General features: G+C 36.9%; 2 protein-coding genes across 2 annotated transcripts; both read left to right on the plus strand.

Annotated features, from left to right (window-relative positions):
• Positions 1-6,009: 6,009 nt before the first annotated feature.
• LOC146169804 (RPE-retinal G protein-coupled receptor-like) lies at positions 6,010-10,049 on the plus strand. Its single transcript, XM_083387387.1, has 7 exons — positions 6,010-6,061; positions 7,397-7,581; positions 8,003-8,102; positions 8,213-8,369; positions 8,501-8,612; positions 8,803-8,922; positions 9,903-10,049. Exons 1-7 carry the CDS (start codon positions 6,010-6,012, stop codon positions 10,047-10,049), a joined length of 873 nt encoding a protein of 290 aa, XP_083243513.1.
• Positions 10,050-11,512: 1,463 nt separating this feature from the next.
• LOC146169805 (uncharacterized) lies at positions 11,513-13,654 on the plus strand. The gene is made up of 3 exons (XM_083389403.1): positions 11,513-11,632; positions 12,178-12,675; positions 13,069-13,654. Exons 1-3 carry the CDS (start codon positions 11,588-11,590, stop codon positions 13,126-13,128), a joined length of 603 nt encoding a protein of 200 aa, XP_083245529.1. The 5' UTR covers positions 11,513-11,587; the 3' UTR covers positions 13,129-13,654.
• Positions 13,655-23,205: the final 9,551 nt, after the last annotated feature.

A 23,205-nucleotide genomic window follows, 5' to 3' on the forward strand; every position in this document is an offset into this window, starting at 1 on the left:
AATATTCCACATCTTATGACATCCTTCCAACAGCTTTAGTAAACAATAAAAGTCAATGTAATTGTAAAGGGAATTTTGGGAAATAATTTTGGTCTGCCTTCCCGCCAAATAACCGATTAAATTATAGTATTCTATGATTAAATGACTAAGCGTAATTTAGACTAACAACTAAAAGTCAGGAAACCTGACAGAATAATATCTAAACAAAACTTTACTCAACCCCATATAACTCCTACAATCACCTTATATTTGACCTCATCTAACCCCACCCATAACCCACCGCCAATCATAATTAAAACTCCGTGGACCATCAACGGAGCCCAAGTGGCGTTATCAAAACGGCCGGAGAGAAACAGGCCTAATCGTTAAAAGTCCACCACTACTAAGTTGTTTGGGCCAGCAGTCTAGACTTAGCGGCCACCAAGGTGGGTACTCTAGAGGTTTTACGAGGCCATTCCCTTTCAAAAACATTAAGGCATATATTTTGTTTCCGATTAGTCCATTTGAACCAGGGAGTCGAACCGTTTGACTTTTTCGGTTCAGGTTTGGTTCGGGTTCAAAGATTTTTTCGGAATCTGGTTAAGTTCCGGTTTCGGTTCGGAGCAATTAAAAAGTTCCGGTTCAGCTCCGGCGGTTCGACTATATTTATTTTTCAAAACCGGTTTATAAAGTTCCAGTTGGATACAATAATAGTTCCATTCAACCTAAAAATGTTGGTCATTAAATATAGAGAATAATTAGTGAATTGTAACTCGTAATAAATCTAAGTTTCGTGACGCATTAAAAACCAGCCAGCTCATTATTAAACTATCAAAACAAATTGAAAGCAACGTTTTATTTAAAAACTATTATTTTTTTCATAAAAATTTCGACGATTGCATAACTTAACTATGTAAAATACGAGTTCTAACGTCATGCTGGAGTGAACCGCTTTTTGACAGGTTCGGGTTCGGTTCCGGTTCAGCTCCTTAAAATCTCATAAAAAAACGGATCAGGTTCGGTTACGGTTCGCGACAAGAAGGCCCAAAACCGGTTCATAAAGTTCCGGCTCGGTTCCGTTTCGACTCCCTGATTTGAACAGAGTACAGCTTTTTTAAACTTATTTAGCGTGAGTATAAGTTCCTTTATTTGTTTATCAAGAATGTATAGAAAATTAGGAGTATAACATGCCTAATAAAATTTCAATAAACTTGAAATAGATAAAAATTCCTCGTGTGAGAGTAGGGGTCACTAAACTACAGTCCACGCCGGGGATGCGCGATGCGCGGTTAATTTTACCGGTTCGCGGCATGTTGCGCTAGGCCTGGGCCCAAAAAGAATAACATACAGTTCATATATTGAAGAATGCAATTATATGTAAATTTTGATTAAATATTAAATAGAACAAAAGTTTTTTTGTAAAAGAGCACTGTAGTTCTTTTTATTAACTAGTATTTTTGGGCTTCTAACAAGTACTGGTATCGAAAATGTGTGCAGTGGTGTGATTCAATCGGTTTGCACAAACCGGTATATGCCGTAAATTGTAAAATCTAAAGTTTAAATTTGGAGAATTGATGCTTAGCCTACTATACAATCGCTATACTGTGACGACGTTATATAGATTCGTACAAATAGGGATAGAATCGACTAACTGTAAATTGGCAGGATATACAATTCGTGTATAGTCTGTCAAGTCCGGACGGCGCTTGTCACTAAAAAAAGATTGGTTTAGTAGTTGAATTGAATTTTATCGGTTATATCTAATTGAAGTTGAATTGAAATAGCGCCGCTATCGAGGTTTATTGCTTTAAAAAAACTGTAAACATTTCGTGCAAAGCGGAAAATATATCATTTTTGAAATTTTCAAAACCGTCATTTAAAAGGGCCATGATATATTATTGGCACCTTTGGGATAAACACATTGCCTCAAACAGAAAAACACGTTAACAAGCTAATTAGAATTCACACGAAACGCAAACTATTGTTTCGTTCGAATATGCAAATCATATAATTTCAAAGTGGTTGAATGTATGTGAGGGTGAGGCCTAAAAGCACAATATATATGCACTTTGTCGTATAAGTTATTCCGTTTTGGCGGTTAAAGAGTAATAAGGTTAAAGATATAACCGAGATTAACACACAAAAAAACATAGTTTAGCCGTAATGAGCTCCGAACACAATAAGACGTACAAAAAGGTTTGCTAATAAAACTCGTTGGTATAAAGTTAAAGTTCGTAGAAATGCCATGATAAATAGGGCTACCATAATTTCAACACTCAAAAAGAGGACGTTTTTTGCCTGCAAGTAAAACGAAAGTAGATTTGTTAAGTTTGAGAAAATCGTACCATATCCACAAGTAATGCATTCAGCTTCGAAATTAATGCGTCCCTTTCTGAAACAAGGATAGGCCTACTTCTTCTGGCGTAGCTCATCGCTACGATTTTTTCTGGCGTAGCTCATCGGTTTGCTTTACGGTTGTCTATATTTAAAGAATGATAAAGAAAAATGGAAGCATCTGCTGAAAACCACCTGTATGCTTGTTACGTGTTTATTAACAATTAAACACCCAAATTGATTAACTGCCATAAGCCAAATCTTTTATTAACACTTGGGTTAATTGGTTGAATTGATGCTAAACTGTAAATTCAAAAGGCTTTTCGCATTGGGCACACAACAAATTGCTCATGTACGAGCTGATTTTACCAAACGTGTTGTGAGGGTATTCACTCCACAGTTGTAAGGATGTGATGTCGAGTGCAAATAAAAATGTCAAGCGCAAATATTAAACGTTGCGTTATGTCCCCCTGTCGCTAGTCTGTAAAAAAAATATGGATAAAAATTAGTTCGAGTGGTGGATGAGTTATACCGTTTATCTATAAGTTAGCAAAATTGTAATTAAATATGGCCGCTATACCTTCAATGATATGAAAACATGCAATGGCACTCTAAGCGACTTAAAAAAAAGTTAACAAGCGTAGAAAACAAAAGATTCGTGCGGAGCGGGAACATTTTTTGCAGTTTTAATATTAAAGTTGGCAAAAAGAGTTTGTACAGCGCTGTAGGAGTGGTATAAAACCCAAACGAAACCATAGAATCATTGAAAACAATTTAAATTAGAGTTCGCGCCTCCCTAAGAATTGCTCGGCGTCCCCCGCTAAGAACCGCTGTTATAGACTATCTAGACAAGCTTCTGTAATAAATAAGAACATAGCCTACCATACAGTAACACTGATGGTATAGATGCTACAAAACTCATAACATTGCTTTATAAATGGGCCTTTTTAGATGTAAGGTTCTGTTGCCACTTTTCTGGCGCAATGTTTGCAATAATAATTGAGAAGGTAGGGCTGGTAGAGCAATTGTTGGAAAACCTGTTTTAAGCCAGCAATTCAGTATGTTTCGAAATGAATACAACATCTCGCCTAAAAGCCTTGTTAAAGGTATACCTAAGTAAGTAACTCGAAATGCGAAAAGAGAGGGCATTTGGCCGTTTTTGAGCGTCCTCGGAGGACCATTGAGTTTTCTTAAGAAAAGAGGACAAATTCTCCTAAAGAGGACATATGGTAGGCCTAATGATAAAGGGCCATGATATACTAACGATCGATTGTCTGGCCACATTGTAAAGGCGTAAAGCTCTACGGGAGATTAATCATACGTGTTTAACACTTTAGAGACCTGAAGCAAGCGGATCAATTATAAGAATCATTAAAATCTTTTGCCCGATGAATCAACCTCACTCCTTCAAGGTAGAGAAGTTGTAGAAAATTGTTCATTCAGCTATTGTCTTATTCTAATATAAATTGACTCGGTTTTCGTTGGCTTAAAGCCAGCAAGCAAAGCAGCCAGCAATCCACACTGTTCTGTTTATTGACTAGACATGACTGGACACCAACTGGTGTATATTCATAGAACGCTCTCGCATATACAAGTAGAGAATTTGGATGAAAAAGAAAGGCGACACGGAAAAGCGGAAATGTTTTATAACCCGAAGCCTTTTTGGCAGCCGGGAACTGTGACAGCAACGTGTTTATACAGGTGAAATACTTTTATCTGTAACGGAAATATGTGTCACACAAAAACATTTGTCATGTGTGAAAACAGCCGAAGCTTTGTTCTCAGAGGGACAGCGAAAGTTTTCAATAAAAGCGTGAAAAAGTATCAACATAATGCACGTTACTCTCTGCACTTGCATATTGTCCATCGTTCACGTTTTGAATCGGATAAGTTAAAACAATTAGGATAAACTTTTCAAACAAATGTCTGATTTTCTAAAGTTAAGGTATATTCTATATTACTTTCAAATCGCTGCATCAAAGTCCATTATGCAGTTATCGGTAAAACCGAAACCCGACAATTTGCCAAGCCTGGAAATATGATCCAAAATCAAGAAGCTTGTGATACAATATATTAAAAATGTTGGGAACAAATATTTTTTGCAGATACATTACAACGTAAAAATTGAGGTTCCAAACAAACATATAGCTTTGAACATGTGTTATCATGAAAACCTTGAGTCGCCCAGAGTTTAAGGCTGTATTCTTTAAGACACAGACAACGTTGTTTTCTCCCGCCGTTCTCTGCTTATCACTGCACGGCGCTTTTCCGTTGCAGAGTAAACCTTTCCATCGGTATCGGCTCGAACCTGAAGCAGTGCCAGTGAACGAACAAAAGCAACCCGCCGTGAACCCATCTATCCGGACAATACGGGATTAAGAGCAAGTGAAGACTTCCAGCAAAGCACAGAGACAGGCGCGAAATTAAAATGCGGATGATCCTAGATTCGGGCCACGGCCAACAATGCAATCGCCCTTCGGTGACCGCCCGTCCTTTGTTTCGTCATAGAGCCGATTGCTTTTTCTGTCTTCTTGCGAGAGAGAAAGGCTGAACTTGCAGTTGCCTCGGATTGCTGGAATATTTAAGAGCATCAAATTCATTTCATTTTAGATTCACAGCTTTAGAAAATATTGAGAGATATAGCTACTATAGCTTAGGCACACTTTTCTGGTTTACCCTGATATGCTGGAATATCAAGTATCGCTTAGTCATAGTGTAACGTGGTAGACGTGTTTTACGATTCTGTTGTGTCGTAAATACCTCAATTTGCGTGAGTTTTCATTTAAACTAAATCTTATAGATGCCAATATTTTTTGTTAGCTAAAATAAATGCATGGTCCTCAAATATTAAGAGATAATTTAACATATGTTTAAAGGTAGTATATATTTGTGATTTGTTATTCGTTATTTTGGACACACTAATGTAGTTTTTAATTTCAAATGTCTGTATTTAGAATTTTATAAATTTAGATTAATCTTGTCGTATGTGCCTCTTGAACAAAATTCTAACAGACACGGATATAAATAGGTTTACCCAGAAAGTGTTCACATGATATGTGTGACACGCACCATGATAGGAAACACACAATGGGTATACGTAAGAATATCATCTACTTTTGTATGGGCTTTGATATTCTATTACGTCTTACTACAACCTCCAACCATTATGCTACAAAGGTTACAGATTTAGCTAAAAGCAGCATCGACCCTGGCAAATATGTCAAAAGTCTTTTTAGCATCGTGCGACGAATTAAAACCGGCATAAAAACATGACAACATTCTCATGGGTACACCATTTCGCTAGACTATCGATCTGGGTTGGTTAATGCTTGTGAGCGTGGCAAACCCGCGTAATCAGGTTTCGAGTAAAGCACGAAATATTCTTTGTAATATTACGCTTTCTATAGGGTAATCGTTATTCGCACAGGGGCACTGACACCTAATTCCAACCCTAAAGTATTTCACTAGCAGCAGTTTTGTTAGTCGACGGGCATCAATATATTACGTTTGTTGAGTTGTAAACCATATTTGTGTGTAAAACGGTAAAGATCTGTTAGTCAAAATTCAATGCAGGGAATAATTTAGCGACTGCTTCTTGCGCGTACAATTTCTCTGCATACATTTTAATGACTCCCTGGTTTTGAAGCCCATAGATATAAAACGGAAATTTGAAACCCTGACTGATTTAGAGTGGAGATGGACGAAGTAACGACCAAGTATGCCTATGGCGCTGGAATGGCTGTTCTGGGTAAGTTTTTGGCCTATTGACAACCGTATATACTATAGTAAATCCGAGTTTTAAACTTGCAAAATCTTGCAAGAAGACACGATTAATATAGGTCGACATGTACACGATCTTTTTTTTAACAATCGCTAAAATTATAAAGGTAATGTAAAGCTTACCAACCAATGTATTATGTCTAAACTCTAAACCAGTGCCTTTCAACCCGTGGGATGGTACGCACTTGTGCGGATGAAAAATATTGTTGGGCGGATGACGAACGTCGTGCGGATAAATAAAAAGTATAAAAAGTCATGCGTGCATAATGTTTTCCTACATTATGTATAATACAGTAATCAAATATGCTGGTGCGCCCACTTATGCGTTACAGGTTCAGTAATATAGTCTCGAATAATGGTTCATTGCAGCTTAAGCTATTTATTTTATATCGGTCAAGGCTTAGGCTCAAAAATACCCTTTCATGGGTATTTCACAAATAAAATTAAACGTTGCAAACTTACTGAGCCTGTTTCGTGCGGATGGAAATTTTCCGAAATAAGAAAGTGCGGATGGAAATTTTTAAGGTTGAAAAGCACTGCTCTAAACTAATACCGGCACCTAAAAACACATCGTTGGACCACTTACCACTTTGCCGTACCGGCAGTGCTTACGCTGCGTGGTTATTATAGGCAAAGGAGCATTGCGAATTGACCAAAAATGTTTGTGACAACAAGAAGTCACCGCGTCTGTGCGCGGAAATGTTTGGCACATCTAAAAATAGATTTGCCTCTTAATTTATGACTGGCAAATGCGGGGTATGAGATTTTTGGTGACAATTAAAAAGTTGCTGTAAAACGTCGAAAAGACTAACTAATTGAGTGAAGCATGATTCGATATTCAAACTGGCCCTATGCTGGTAAACTTCTGGTAAAACTATACCTAGGTGTGGGTTAAGTTCAATTGCAACTTTACTATATTATATAGCCTAAATTGGTACGTCGTTTATGACCAAACTTGCCTACAAAATCCACATTCGTTTTTTATGTGACAATGTTCGAATACGGATTAATTGTATCTTCCAAACTACAGATGATGCTATATGTATAGACCCATGCACATGATTGATAGTTTGACCTCATATGCCCTGTACCGCTTTATGTGAATCACCGTTAGATTGTGGATTATCCGCACTTTCTTAGTGAACTCGCCTATAAGTAGCCTACTAGTAATAAATTAGCTTTCTAAAATAAGTTGAGGGGCACGCAGTTGGAGAATTACTTTAATCTGTATGCATGTATATCTACTAGACGTGTTTTCCATTTAGGACAGTTTATCACCGTAATTTCACCGTTTTTGTTCAAGGCGGGATTTCCTGCTTCGGATATGGTCTTATTGCACTAATGCTAAGCGGACGCCCCGATGTGAAGAAAAAGAACCGCTTCCTCATTTCTCTGGGATATTCCGATGCCATGATCGCAGTCCACGCGTTCGCTTCAACTGCCGCTGTTATCTACGGAAGCTGGCCATTCGGAATGCTGGGCTGCTACGTAAGAACGTCGCCTGTTTATCACATCGCGTAAACATTTTGCAGTTTAGGAAATTCAACTACAGAACTGATCCAGTCACGACCTTAACCGAAATGAAGTGCACAAACCGCTGCCTCTGCTCCTTGTTGAATTTTAGAACTTTAAATCTCTAAACAGGAAAAAATTGTGGGCGTGAAAAAAATACTTTCTTCCAAGTCATGTAACCATCAATTTCATATGTTATACACTGCCTTTTTGAGTGAAGCAATGCCTATAAGAAAAATAAAACAAAAAGTCGGACGCAATGGGCCTACAACTATTAAAACAATTCCAAGTGACATATGCTATTTTACAATTGGCACAGTGGTTGTACGCGGTCGTGTACGATGAGTTCTCGTAAAACGTTACTTTTGTTATCTAATACAAGTGCGTTCGTTTGTAGGCCGATGCCGTGGTTGGAATGGGTTGCACTTTTGTCAGCATCTCCACAGTTGCTTGGATTGCAAAAGACAAGTACTATCGCGTCTGCAAGCCAAACAAAGGTAAAAACACACAATGAGTACAATTTAATTTCGCCGTCGTGTTGCAAAAGCCGCAAAACCTTAAAATATACGTAAAAAACAGGTTTAATGACTGGTATTTTGTGTTCCAGCGGGCCAAGGATACAGCTTCTATTTGAAGCTGGTTTGGTTGACTGGAATGATTGCTGGCCTTCTACCCCTCATTGGATTCGGAGAGTACGGATTCGAATCGGATGACCCGGAATATCAAACAGGATGCCTTCTCAAGTTTGATACGACAATTACAAAGTAAGAGACTTCCTTTTCTTGTGGGAGAAATTATCCAATCTCGCCGATTAATACAAGTGTCTATTTTACATAATTTTGTATGTGTGTTAACTATCGCTGACAGACAACTACAACTCTTGTATTATTCGCAGCAAGTATCGCATCTACATAGTCGGAGTGGCAACTGCTTGGTTTGTAATTCCCATTTACAACATCATCAGCCACTACGGAAAAGTATCGAAGAAGAATGGCGAAACATGTTTTGTATGTATTTTTATTTTTAAAAGGCTGGTCCTATGCTGGCAAACTTTTAGTGAAACTATAACTAGGTGGTTATTTACAATTGATATATCCTAAATTGGTACGCCTTTTTGACAAAACTTGTCTACAATACGCTTTGCGTTTTGATGTAACACTGCCAAAATACGGTTTACTTGTAACTTCTGTTCTCCAGATGATGTATATCGTCCCCCTGCAGTTGATCATCAGTTTGACGCCATATGCCTTGTATGGCTTTATGTCAATCAGCGTTGGGGTTGCAGATTATCCACACTTTCTTGTGGCCGTTAACAATGTAAGTATCATGATTGAGCTGTATGATAACCATAACAAAACCGTAGTCATTTTAGATTTCTTTTAATCAATGTATACGCACTCTACGGAACACGGAAAAAAAACAATATCTCATTTACCTATGATTTTTATTTCAACCCCCAAGTTTATTATGTCATATACACATGATTTCATTTTCAATCCACAAATTTATTCAGGCTACATATAATACTTTTGTTTAATGTTGTGAACCTAAGTCTGTACGACAAAAAATAATAATAATATTGTAAAAATGATCGAATAAGTCGAATAGTCCGACAACACGCAACTGGCAGCGCTGGATGTCTAGACCAGGGGTGTCCAACAAGCGGAACGTGCCACATTTGGCACGCGACCAAATAAAAAATGGCACGCAAGCCCCCCTAAATTACTTAATTTGCTATTCAACCAATTGTAAAAAAATACCTGATTTTTTATATAGTAAATTGCCATTGTTTATTCACAATATAAAACAATCGCTGCAATCACGACAACTAACAAATTTACTTCTAATACTTTAACATTATATTTTAGTGGAGGCTAGCATTCACATAACTATAAAGTTTGGTGTGAAGAAACAAAAAGTCAGCTCACCGACGGACATTTAGATGCAGTAATGCGCACTGCTAACTACACGTGTTATTTTTGTAAAGAAACGCTTTTATTATTAGAAAGAATTATATTACTAAACTTTGGCACGGAAAAAAAGTTATAAGATAAAAATTGGCACGCCGGCATGTTTGAGTTGGACGCCCCTGGTCTAGAGTCTAGACCCACTCGCCTCTCTCTTAAGTCAGACAAAAACTTAAAAAAAAAAAAATATATGCCCTAGTGGCCATTTGCTGGTGCTGGGTAAATTAATCTACAGTTGTATCGTAAATTTTTCAAAACAATTTTTTTTTTCTAATCTAGCAAGTTTTTTCCGAACTTATTTGTCTTGTAACAGTTTTGACTTTTTTAAAGTTGATGGCCAAGCTGTTTATCGCCACCAACCCGTTCTTGTATATCTGGGCGGATCCGGAACTGAGCAAACTCTTCAAGATTGTAGTTTGCGGTCTGGACCAGGCAGAAGGCGAAGGAGAAGACCGGTCTTTGAAAAAGACTGACTGAAACAGCGGTTACTCATATATTGTAATATAATGTACAAGTTAAATATGTAGATTTGTCGATGTTGTCGCAATTAACCTTGCAATACACGCGGGAGGCTAAAAAAACATCTAAAAACAGGAAGTTACCAGTATTATCAAAAGTTGTCGACTTTGTACTGCTGATAGCCCCTTTAAACTCGTTATCTACTCAATGAAACGTTTCGCTAACTTTAATTAATATATTCTGTTATTGCATATATTGTTATTGTATTTGATGTGTAGCTTTAATTTGCAATAAAAGCGTAGCTTTTCTTTTATTAGCGTCATGTGACTCAGCAGGTATTAAAATTTATACTGTTGTGGTGACTTTAAAGCATTTAAATTACTCTGATTTGACTTGAATTCCGGGGTAAATTAAGTAAATTGATTAATTATTTGAATTTACTAAAAAAAAAGTTTTACAGAATTTTGTTTTTATCATACAACATAGGCTACGGTACCATAATTTAATTATTTTACCGCAATGCGGCATCGGCAGCAATCCTTTCACCGAAACGCCATTCCGGACCGTTTTCACTGCTACAGAGGAACTTTAAATTTAGCAACTATAGATTTATTTTAGTTTTTTTATATTAGATTAATATTAAAATTAGAGAATTTCATTCTTCCAAGTTAGATTAGAAATAGAACTAGTGATGGTTAAAAATTAGATTTAATTATATTCACAATAAATTTGGTTTAAATCGCAATAATTTTTATAAGAATGTAAATTTAAAATATTCCTGGACTAGTCTACCTTTTATGCACATCAGCATTGCCCATGCTTTACAGATTGTAAAAATCACCCGATTCGTAAGAAATTAGTGCACTTCTAAGCAAAAAGGTCTACGACAATTAGGGCATCCAAGGGAAGAAAAGTCTAACTTTTTTGGTTCGTGACAATGCACCAATTTGGACCTTTAGATAAAGTCCCGGCGTAGATAAATTGAAAATATTCGCTGAAAATTCACAAAAGATGACAAATGTGTGAGATAAAATTAATAACACTTCACCCAGTATAACCCGAATCCTAACCCAATTAACATGTGTTAATTTAATAATTATTTGAACACTGGGAACAAAACCGAAACTCGCACCTGCGAATTGTTATTGATATGGGTCCGACCGAAGAGTATTAATTTCAGAACTTTGTTTCGACTGAGAGACGAACAAAAAATGGCGTTGAATAAAGTGATTTTTGGAAAAAAAACCTAATAGATTGGAACTGGAATTAGAGTACACTGGCAATTTCACAAATCAGATCAAATTAGTCATGTTTAGCTTTAGTTCATTGAGTTAGAAAACTAGAATTATCTAGTTGTCCAATTCTGCATTATCCACTGATCTCTATGAAACGTAGAGATCAGTGGGATTATGACATATGTGCCACTGATCTCTATGAAAGTTTCATAGAGGTCAGTGATGTGTGCAATTGCTTTTCATATAGGGACTTCCCCAAATAAACGAATACTAACTTGATTTCATAAATTTTAACATCTTGTTGTATAGTGAGTATCTGAAATGGAAAATCCTGTATTAAATCAACTGCAAGAACTTGAGGAAACGGTATATGTTCAAGTTTTATGTATTTTCATTTAAAACAATAATCTAATAAACTTTTACAAATAGTATAGATAAAAGCAAATTGCCCCCAAAATTTGTCAAAAATAAAATCATGTGTCTAATTGTATAGTAGCAAGACAGAATATATATTGACATTCAAAGTTTGTGGCATGGCCTTCTGTTGCAAACCAGCGAAGTGAAGCGTAAACATACAGGGACAAACATTCTGATGTTGTTTTAGGATTTTCTTATTGAAATACCCCTCTATTAGTAGCTTGAAAAGTACTTATACAAATAAGCAAACCCCACTGTGAATACAGTTACATTGTGCAATGAACAACAATAAAATAAATATATTCCATTATAATTAAGTTAATATATGGTTATTTGTTTTTTAAGTTAACCAACAATAATGTGATTTATCTATATATAATCGCTGATTCTAAATATATATCTGTGGTACGGTTTGCAATTTTTGTGTTGGGCACATTTTGAAATTTGGTTGGTTTACTATCCTAGGCTATTGTAATTTGTTTTTTTCTTTGCAGGAACATTGTGTAGTTGGGATCATTTTTCATAGAGATGATGAAGTAATAGCAAAGAGAATTCAACAACATGTGAATTGTATTTGGAAAAATGTGAATGTTAAACTATTTCAACCCCCTGGTGGCTTTCTTGAATTTGAGCCATTTCATGACTTTACCGAGGAGTGCAACTCTATTTGGTGGGTTGGAACGGAAAGTTCTTTAAATGATAAAATGGCAAAGCACCATCTCGAAAGCTTGCTGCACAAATCAATTGTTGAAACCAAAACGCACTTTACATTTTTGGCACCTAAAGAGAACTTGCGCATCAATGTTCCAAGTGTATTAAAATCCTATAACACATTGTCTGAAGATGAAAAGTTTGAAGAAAGGGTTGAAAGTACTCTGAACTATGTTATGGAAAAACAAAAACGAGGCACGATTAAAAGAAATTCCCCTGATGTGCAAGTTGAACTAGAAAAGCAAACTATTAACATATTTGGAAATGTTGGTTTTCTTCAGGTTTGTTGTTATTAAAGTAAATTTTGTATATGTATAAGAAGCTTGTGTATAGTTGTTTCACTTTAAAGGTATTTATCCCGACTAGTTACATAATGCACTAGGTATCTGATGTAAACAAACCTAAAAAAGTTATATTAATAAAAATGTGTACTTTATTTTAAATTTTGACACCTTCAATATAGGTGCTTAAGTAACCTCCACATTCTATACTCTTAAAAAATAGATGTATTGTCGTTTTTCCATTTACAGATAAAAACGAACATATTAGGGGTACACTTTTTTTAAACCCCAAATATATATTGATGTAAAGTTATGAATGTGTACCATAAACATACCAAAGAACTTCCTGACTGAATATATAAGAATTAATTGCATCCATTTTTTTGTGAATAGATTGGAGGGCAAGCTCATTTCCCTGAATCACAAAGCAATTCTGATGTCTTAAAAAAATAAACAAGTCAAAGAAACAAACCAGAAACTTTCAAGTAGATATTTTATTGTACTTTTTTTATAATAAGGAGATTTAATTTCATATGCAAAAATCACACAGCAGAGGCTTCTTTGTTGAACTTTATGAGAAATAATTTTGTTTCCTGCTGGTCTCAAGATTTTTTTTATGTTTTTTTTAAACTTGCCTATATTACATAATCTTGTTTGCGCTTATTACATAGATTTAGTGATGTTTGTTGTTTTATTATGTATGATTATTTTTGTTTTGCTGATTTAATTACCACCAAGTTCAAGGTAAACAAGGACCTATTTGACCATGATGTTTCTTACCAGTAATGTGCTTGCTGACTACTTTTATCTTGTTTTGTTTAAAAAAAATATTCTTCAAGAATGCTGTCAATGTCATAATATAAAATTATAATCATATATTTATAATGATTACAGTGTCAGCACTTTCTTAAGTTATTGGTAAAACCCAAAATGCCTTTCTGCTACAGTTACATTGTAATTTTAAATAAATTTTTGAGGAAAATCATATATTTAATTTTTTTGAAAAGTATTTTTTGAATATATAATTTTATAAATCAGCCAATAGCAGTGTTGTAAACAAGTCATTTTGAAATGACTTAAGTCCCAGTCAAGTCATTGCAAAATAACTTAAGTCGAAGTCAAGTGTTTTTAAATAAATAACAAGTCAAGCCCCAGTCATCAGTTGCGGAAGTCAACTTCAAGTCACGTCTTTGTCATAAAAATAAACTGTTAAAGTTTAACAGTTAAACTGTTAGAGTTGTTAAATTAGTACGATTATGAACAATAACTGAACTAAAAAATAAGAAAAACGCAACATTTAACAAACGATTTGTTTTATGTGCAAACATTTGGATGAATAACTCAATTTTATAAAAAAAATAATTAAGGAAAACACTTCTTTCAACCTAAGTCATTTGTCCGAAAGACTTAAGTCAAGTCAAGCCATTTGCCCTAATGTTTAAGTTAAGTCAAGTCATTTGAAAACAGTGAATTAAGTCAAGTTTTTCGGGCGAGTGTCTACCAATCAACACTCGCCAAAAATGCTGGCCTGTCGTCTGTGAATTTCGTCCTACCGAATTCTTTTAAAATTAATAATTTAGCATGCCTTACTATATTCGGTACGTATGCACCAAAGTCACTATAGAAATCACAAGTTGCGCAGCTAACTCGCTCTTAGTTATAGCGACATGGACGCCATCTTGTTTCCCAAATTACAATACACGCTTATGGCGGAAAAGCAAAAAATCGCAATTTATTAACGATTTTGACCAATTAAAAACAGTTGGATGAGTGGCAATATTTAATACTAGTCAAACTAAACATTTTAGATCAAAATAAATATAATTTGCCTAAAAATGGCCGAAATATAGTCGATATTACAGGGTTGGGCGCTCTTTCACTATTGTACGTGAAAAGTTATGCAAAAAAATAATAATAATACCGCATACCACAACGCATATTGTTTGGGTTAGGGTGCGGGTTAGCGTTTGGGTCAAGTAATATTATGTTTATTATTAATAATAACTTGACCCACCCTAAACCAAACGCTAACCCGCACCCTAACCCAAACAATATGCGTTGTGGTATGCGGCATTTGAAGAAAAAAAAATTTTTATTAATTTTTACGTACAATAGTGAAAGAGCGCCCAAGGTTGTTCCTAAGAAAAAATGTACACTCGCCAGCCTGGCGAGCGGCTATCAATCAGCACTCGCCCAGCCGAAATAACACTCGCCAAATTCGTTGGCACGCCGTCTGCAAATTTCCGTCCTAGCGCGGTCATTTCTTGGGTTATCGTTAACCTGTCTTATGGTTTGTTTATACGTATACATTAGTTTTTATAAAAGTCTGGTAGTTTATTTCCATGGATGGATGAACAGTAGCCACGGCCTGTCTGTTTTCCTTTTTTTTTTTTAAATGCTCGCGTTTTTTTCGTGTTCTGGTTTTCTATGCTTGAGGGACGTTTCACGGCAGGTTGCTTCGCGCTAGAAACAAAGCGCAAAACTTCGCTCAACACTATAGTTGCTGGTTGAACAGCAAATAATCACAAAATAATTTTAAATTTACAACTAAGCCATTCGTAGCATATGCACCAAAGGTTCTGTGCTTACGTAGACTAATTGTTAATTCTCATCTGTAGTTTTCAAAATACCGTAGTGTTCAGTGGGCCGTTTCGGTCTCTTAAAACGTCTTAAAAAACACTTACAAATAATATTAGACATTTGTTCATTAGTAGTATGGATGACGACGTGTGGACTCGAATTTTAAACCAAACAAACGCTATTTTTCGCGCTTTGCGCGAACACTTTAGTGCCTCCTTAAATGTAATTAAACTCGTTTTTAAGTGTAAAATAAGGTCCGAGGCCCGCCTGATTCACAGTTGTTTTAACATATTTCTAACTCTTTTGTTTGGTTAACCTTTTTTTTGAGACCTTTCTGAGCTTGGGCTTGGTCCGCGACTAGAAAACGATTGCCTGATTTAAAGTAAAAAAGTTGGATTTTTTCCTGTAATAACATATTACCTTGTTAAATAATGTATGTATATTAGTAATTAATCTTTTATGTTGAGCTAACTACAAAACTGGATTGCTATCGAACCATATATGTTGAATCATCAGCAAATTTAACTGCGGTAGTGCAAAGTAGCTTGCACCAGTGCAGTGTGTTTACACCAGGGCTGCGGAGTCGGAGTCAGACTCGGGACTCGAAGAGTTGGTTTGTTTTTGCCGGAGTCGGACTCGGGACTCGAGTAAGACCTTGTAAAACTACCCGAGTCCCGAGTCCGACATGCGCATGTACATTACCTAATTGTAAAACTGATATGGCCGTCAAATGGAAATTGTAAAGGTTGAATATTATATGGCGGAATATTTTCCAACCATGTATTGTGAGTGAATGAATTAAACGACACCAGTATAAGTGGATTGCTGAATATCCACGTTATTTTAGTTACGTAAATTGGTACAGGCTGTTGATTCCGGGCTGGACTCGGGACTCGACAAAATCGCACATTTGGCCGGAGTCGGACTCGGGTTATTTTTAACCGACTCCGCAGCCTTGGTTTAAACCCTAGCTCAATTATTTTGTAAGTTAATTATATGTCCGGTTACCTGGATGCCCTAATTTTTTAATTTATGCACCTACGTCGTTAATTTAGTTTAATTTATACACATGCTCATGTAAATTCCTTTAGTGAATGCATATTAGTCAACCTAAAACATGACTGACAGCTCATCGAAACGAAAGTGCAGACAGTATATTGTTAGACAACGATTAATATAATACTTTACTGTAAGCATGATGAGGGGGGGGCGATATGAAATAATATGGAGCCCAAGGGGCACAAGTGTAAAAAAGGTTGGGAATCACTGATCTAAAAGCAGGTTAGCAATACCAAGAGTCCAAGACGTCTTACAATAAGATAGGTCGATAACATTACTAAATTTCAATTAATGAAACGTATAATTTACCGCATTAACGGTAAGCAACACAATATCTATTAGTTATTTCAGCAACATGTCAACTACCGCTACTGTCAGAGAAGACTACGGTACTTTAACATAGAAGCTTCCAGCAGAATGCGCGTAATAATCGCCTTTGTTATGATGCAAACGACGTAATAGAGACTTTTTACAACGTGGAATACAGTTGTCCGTTGTGTATAGAATTTTCTACTCCGAAAAGCCTAATATATATATACTTTAGATGGGGCTTAAACTTGTCAAGTTTTTAAAAGAATTGCAAACTTCGAAACATAATTTCGAGGCCCCTGGACGTTGAGACCCTAGGCTTCAGCCTGCCTAGCCTATTGGTAAATCCGGCCCTGTGTAGCAGGCTAGCAGCTTTAGATAAGAACATTGTCGTCGTTTTTGTTTGTGATAGTTATATGCGTAGATTGCAACGCATGAGATCGTTATATACAGGTTATAAGGTATCAGACCATGGGCGCCCGCACGGAGGGGCAAGGGGGGGCACTTGCCCTGGAATTAAAAAATGCGCTTATTAGTATTAATTATAAGTGCAATATGTATTACTTATGAGGTTAAAAATACTATACATTATCCATTGCCCCCAGGGGCGTATCCAGGGGGCGGGAGTTCTTACCCCTTTTGTAAGTGATAATATTGTTTTTTGTTCGTTTTTGTCATGGTTTAACAAACTGTTCGAAGCGGCGTGCTTTTTAAGTAACTGGGTCACGCGTCTTAATCTAATGCGAAGCCAAAATCGAGCGCAAAACGCCGTTTTTGTCTTTTGTTTGGTCGACCGTAAACGCTGAATAGTTTTTTCTTTCGTTATTTGTTTAGGTTGACTGATTAACAAGTGTGTATTCCACAATTGACAACGCTAATAAGTCAAACCTTCTTTCTTTGTTTCTCGCTAAAAAACGTCGAGTTATACGCAGTATGTTCCTCGCTGTTCGGTCTCTGCGCTAATTCTTAAAAGGAGGTATAATGGTGACTGCCGTGCGCGTTTCAAAGTCTCCATTATTAAGTAATGATAGTTAACGCAAAATAGTGCTCTTTAAGCGTACTCTAAGAGTCTAAGATCACGTGCTAAGTGTGCAATGGACACAACTTATTTCCCCTCAACAGCAGCTTTAAATTTAGCTGACTTGGCACACAGCTTGGCGCAGATGTTGCGCTAATCGTGGCATAATAACACCCGGAAAACACGATCTTTGTTTAGTATTGCAGGTGGTGAAAGGCGTGCTCAGCTGGTGAAAGGCGTGTAATTTAGCGCTCGTTCCGTTCAAGGAACTTGAAAACTGCGCTGCTGATAGTCGAACTATGTGTGATTCTACCACAATTAATCACCCATATTTCACGGTCTTGGTTTGTTTTTTTGCCTGAAGTTAACGATTGTACACCGTGATTTCACAGCTGGCGCCTGACAGGATTGTCGATGAACGTGGTCGCTCCTGCTGGACGTATTTGGCTGTTTCTGATTTTTTATTACGTTTTGCAATCACCATTTTATGACGTCATACTGTCACTGTTTTATGACGTCATTATTCATTAACGTCAGAAGAAAAATAGACGAATTCCATAAGTTAAAAATTTAGGACGCCCCTTATTGCCCCCCTGGAAAAATTTCTGCGGGCGCCCCTGTATTTTTTTCTGACCTAAAAGCTAATCAAATATTCTGTTGAAAAGTAACAAATAACTGTACGCTTGGTTTTAATTTCAAGGTTTCTACGCCAAAAAGCTAACAATCGTGCTTTTTTTATATCGCAGACAAAGTCAAAAATACTCGATGTAATAGCATCGATACAAATGTCAGAAAACGTTCAATTAAAGGAGTTTGGCAATGCCACTTTGTCGTTCGAGGAAGTCAGGGAATTATTACAAAATCCAAATGATATTTCCAATCTTCAAGCAGTAAAACCGAAAGGTGGACTTGGTTATTTCTTCAAGGCAAAACTGCGAAATCGAGAAATGATTTCTCTTGCGACCAATACCGGTTCTATTCTGATGGTCAGCACACTAAAATGGGCGTATTTAAAAGACACTACAAAATTAAAGCTTCAAATCAGGCCGGTCGAGTTCTATCATCGGATTTTCAGCGGCATATTTACAGCTTATGCAAAGGCAGAAAGGTTACCTCGCCCCCAGTTTGTCTAGTGCATTATATTGGAGATGAAACTGCCTATGTTGATTCGGTTCATGGAAACGCACAAAAGAAAACAGGAATATATTTGCCGACATTGAAAACAGTACTGGAAGAAATAGAACATAAAATAGAAACGAAACGACCGAAAACAACCTACGATGATATGCAGACAGAAAAAAGCAATGAAGACCAATCGCGAATGCCTGTAGACCCTCCAAGAGACAGAACCAATGTGAGAATGTTCAATATGCACAATCACAGAAGCGAAAATTTTCAAATGATGAGTACTTTAGTACGCTGGAATATGCGATTCAAACCAACTATTTTGTACGACAGTTCACAGTTTATCCTGAACTAGTAATTCATTTGGGAGATAAAAGCACGTTGTCTACAACCAAGGAACTGATGCAACTTTCGGCAAAACATCCCCACCTAAAACAGGTTGTGTCTTATGACACAACATTTTTGCTTGGAGATTACTAGGTTTCTGTTTTGGTGGCTCGAAATACGTATTTTGTAGGTGACCCTATATTTCCAGTAGCATTTCTCATTCACGGACGAAAATTTCTTTAACATCACCGAGAGTTTTTAAGGGATATTCTTCCCGCAATCGGTTTGACCAAGTCCAAAAATATTCCTGTGGTAACCGACCGGGAAAAAGGAATAACAAAGTGCTTTAAGACAACTTTTTCTCGGCTTACAAACGTGTTTTGCACAAACCACCTAATAAAAGATGTTGAACAATGGGTAAAATCTTGCGGTGACAAAGAAGACATAAAGGTTTTGAAAGATGACATTGTGAGGTTAATTGACTGTGCCACAAAAGCAGACTTTGATAAAAAATTTGAAGTTTTTTCCAGCACCTGGTCACAATCTTTCCTCAATTACGTAAAAAAAAGTCTTTACGATGATCTGCTCAACCATGCTTGTCGGATAGTGTCAAACCAATTTTCAGCATTCTCGGATGGTTTGGTGGTTACAAACAATATTGCTGAAAGCATGAACCATGTATTGAAGGCTGCAACTGAACATAAACAACTTCCTTTTGACGTTATTGTGATGATATTCAAACAAGTGCAAGACGTGTACAATTACGATTTCGTCCGAGAAGTTACGGGTTTTGGAAACTACCAACTGAAGAAAGAATTCGCCTCGTTGGCAAAGCCAAGATCAGATGTCACATTGCCGCCAATAACAAGTTTAAAACAGATTGTGCAGGGAGTCATGGCAAAAGAAGACCCAGTTCGAGGTACCGTGGAGAAAGGCGAATATTGTCGAACAACGCAACGAGCTATGGCCCGCATTTGTGTACAAAGAGGCTTGGTTGGATTTTCATCAGCAACATCATCATTCTCTGTGATGAATCCTTACGGTGGTGACGTGCACAGTGTTTGTTTTTTCCCAAAACCTTCTAAGGTTTTGGGTGTTCTTGTCCAAGTACGGGCCGCTGTTTTCACATTTTTGCGGTGCAAATGGCTTTAGGTGAATCTGGTGCGAACACAAAAGATAGAGAAAAATATTCCCTGTCCATGTTGATCAAAAATAGGAGAGGAAGAGAAAGAAAATCCGGCACAAAACGCCCTAGACCAAAAGACTACGACTACGATGTTGATCCGGCACCAGATGCACAATCACCAAAGGAGCGAAGCATTCTAAATTCTATTGCTACTTCAACGCCAATGAAAATGCATCACACTCCTGAATTGGATTTCAGCGATTTCAATGTAAGCGGAATCGTCGAGTTTTCGATAGACGACAGCGAAGTTTTGCCACATGCTTCAGATCATGAAGCAATTGCTTCGCCTTATCCGTGGGACGACGACCAGCACCTCGAGGCAAAATCTCATCCGCCATCTCATTTGCTTGACTGCGTTGTTGGCAACAATTGGTTAACAGATGAGGTTATAGAATCTGCTATCCGTGTTTTCATTTCCAATGCGGCAAACGAATCATATCTGATGTGGGACAGCTGTTTCACACAACTTGCAGCAAAGAACTTGCATGATAGTATCAGTGCATATGCGTGCAACAACGAAGCGGTCAATCACGACAATTTTATATTCCTTATTAATCCTGGAGCCCACTGGCCCACTGGCCCACTGGCCCACTGGTGGCAAATCTAAAACAAAAACAGATTTTATGCATCGATTCTTTAACAAGCCTAACTTCCACAACTACACTAAAAGTATGTTTTACAAATGTTTTTAAAATTATTCATTCTTGCTACTCAGTTGCTTCAATGAGCACCGCGATCGGTGATTGGAAATTTGTCCGGTGCTCTGATGTTCCCCAGCAGATAAATTCTTATGACTGTGGAGTGCACGTTATTGCAAATTCATTTTCTTACATTAATGGACAGCATTTGACAAAACATTTGCCTTCAAAACAAGCAAGAACTTGGGTTGCAAGTCTGTTGGCGGAATCAAGTGGTCATACAACGCCACCAGTAAAGCCACGGGAAAAAATTGATGAAGCAAAAAAAGCGGTGGAAAAAACATGGATTGAATACGCAACTGGAGATTTACAGATCGTGGAAGTGGAGCTAGCGTTTAATTTGAATGTGCAGGACACTACCAAAAAAGACTGGTCCACTTGTGAGGCTGTTAACTGTCCAGGCAACAAACCACACGTTCTACAAATATTTTGTGTCGATTGTCGAAAATGGTTCCATCAAACTTGTCTTCCAGGCAAAGTTGCTTTTTCCGGCACATACTTTTCATGTAGAAAATAGTCATTACAGTGTTTTTTTCGTTCGATAATGTATACGTATTATATTTCGATTTTTCTCAATAATCTTTCTGTTAGATTCTTATTCTTGTTAAATATCTTGTCGCAATTTGTAATGAGAAATGTAAATATATCTAATTTACCGCTAATATGGAAATCACACACCACCTAATTCATTGTGTATAAACGGCAATTGAAAACTGCAATGGACGACGAATTTTACGATTGATGAATGAGAATACGATCTGAGATTTCCAGCTGTGCATTAGTTGCCCTGGGAGTTTGACCATGGGTCACTCAGCTGGAAAACAGATTTATTGTTATTATTAGATTGTTTGAATTGGGCGCAGCAACAACTATAACCTTTACAGTACTTTCAAGCAACCCCGCTTCCATTGTCTAAAAGTTTACATGCCAAAGTTTTTTATTATTAAGTTCACAACTTCCTAAAACATTGGTAAGACATTGCGACCTTTTGCGAAAACAAGAACAGCAAATTCGCAGCGGGCTGTGCTAATATTTTTGTTTTGGTTTAACTTTAACCTCGTAAATTTAGCTTTGTCTTATCGCCTTATGGTCGTTGTTTATCTACGGTTTGCCAACACAACAAACAGTCAATTTGTTATTACCCGACGTACTGAGACCCGACTTACTGAGACTCTTAACCAAGGATGGCAGTAATGTACGGTACGTATTGCATTAACCGTACCACCTACCTCGTTACGCAGAGCGTACCGTGCCAATGTCAAAAATCAAACTACTTGAGGTACGGTATGCAAAATCGTACCGTGGGCCCACCTTTAAATAAACCGATCTGGATTGGGTTGGATACATTTTATGACATGCACTTAAAGGAGAAGTGTCTAAACTCTAAACATGCTGCCCCACTACAACCAGCTTATTCGAAATGAAAGGTTGATGTGTTTTCTACGATGGGCTCGTGCAGCGACAGTGTGTAATTTTCAACAGCATGTTTTTTTTTAATTATTGCTGCGAAAGAGACAACAACAACACTAGCTAGATTTTTGAACTAACTTAAGAATCAATTACAAATGTCGAGTTAGTCTCTGTTCTTGTCATGTGCGCGTTTGAATAATACGCCCACAGTACGTGCACGGTTGTTACTTGAAAACGGTTTGGAAGATGATTTAATGACTGAAGCAAATTTCGTAATTGATACAAATAATTTTAGCTGGTCTAGCAATTTAAAAGAATGCTCTTTGTCATCATCTAGGGTTAAAAAAATTGTTACGAAAGTTTGGCAACAAATTTGTTATAAAAAAATTGTTAAGAGAAAAAAATTATTCATTTAATTGGAAACGATTTTGATAAAAAAATGTTAAGTGAAAAAAAGTAATCATTTAATTTAAAACGATTTTAATAGTCCAAAACAAATGTGTTTCGCACGAAACACATTCCGACAGTTCATTGTGTTCCTACAGCTTCGTTCGTTTCATTCCGACAGTTAATTCTTTTCCTACAGCTTCGTTCATTTCACTCCGACAGTTCATTCTATTCCGACAGTTAATTCTGTTCCTACAGCTTCGTTCATTTCATTCCGACAGTTCATTCTGCTCCTACAGCGTCATTCATTCCATTCCGACAGTTCATTCTATTCCGACAGTTCATTCTGTTCCTGCAGCTTCGTTCATTTCATTCCGACAGTTCATTCTGCTCCTACAGCGTAATTCATTCCATTCCGACAGTTCATTCTA

Source organism: Ascidiella aspersa, chromosome 1 (genome assembly GCF_963924565.1).
Source record: "Ascidiella aspersa chromosome 1, kaAscAspe10.2, whole genome shotgun sequence".
Classification (NCBI taxonomy): domain Eukaryota; kingdom Metazoa; phylum Chordata; class Ascidiacea; order Phlebobranchia; family Ascidiidae; genus Ascidiella; species Ascidiella aspersa.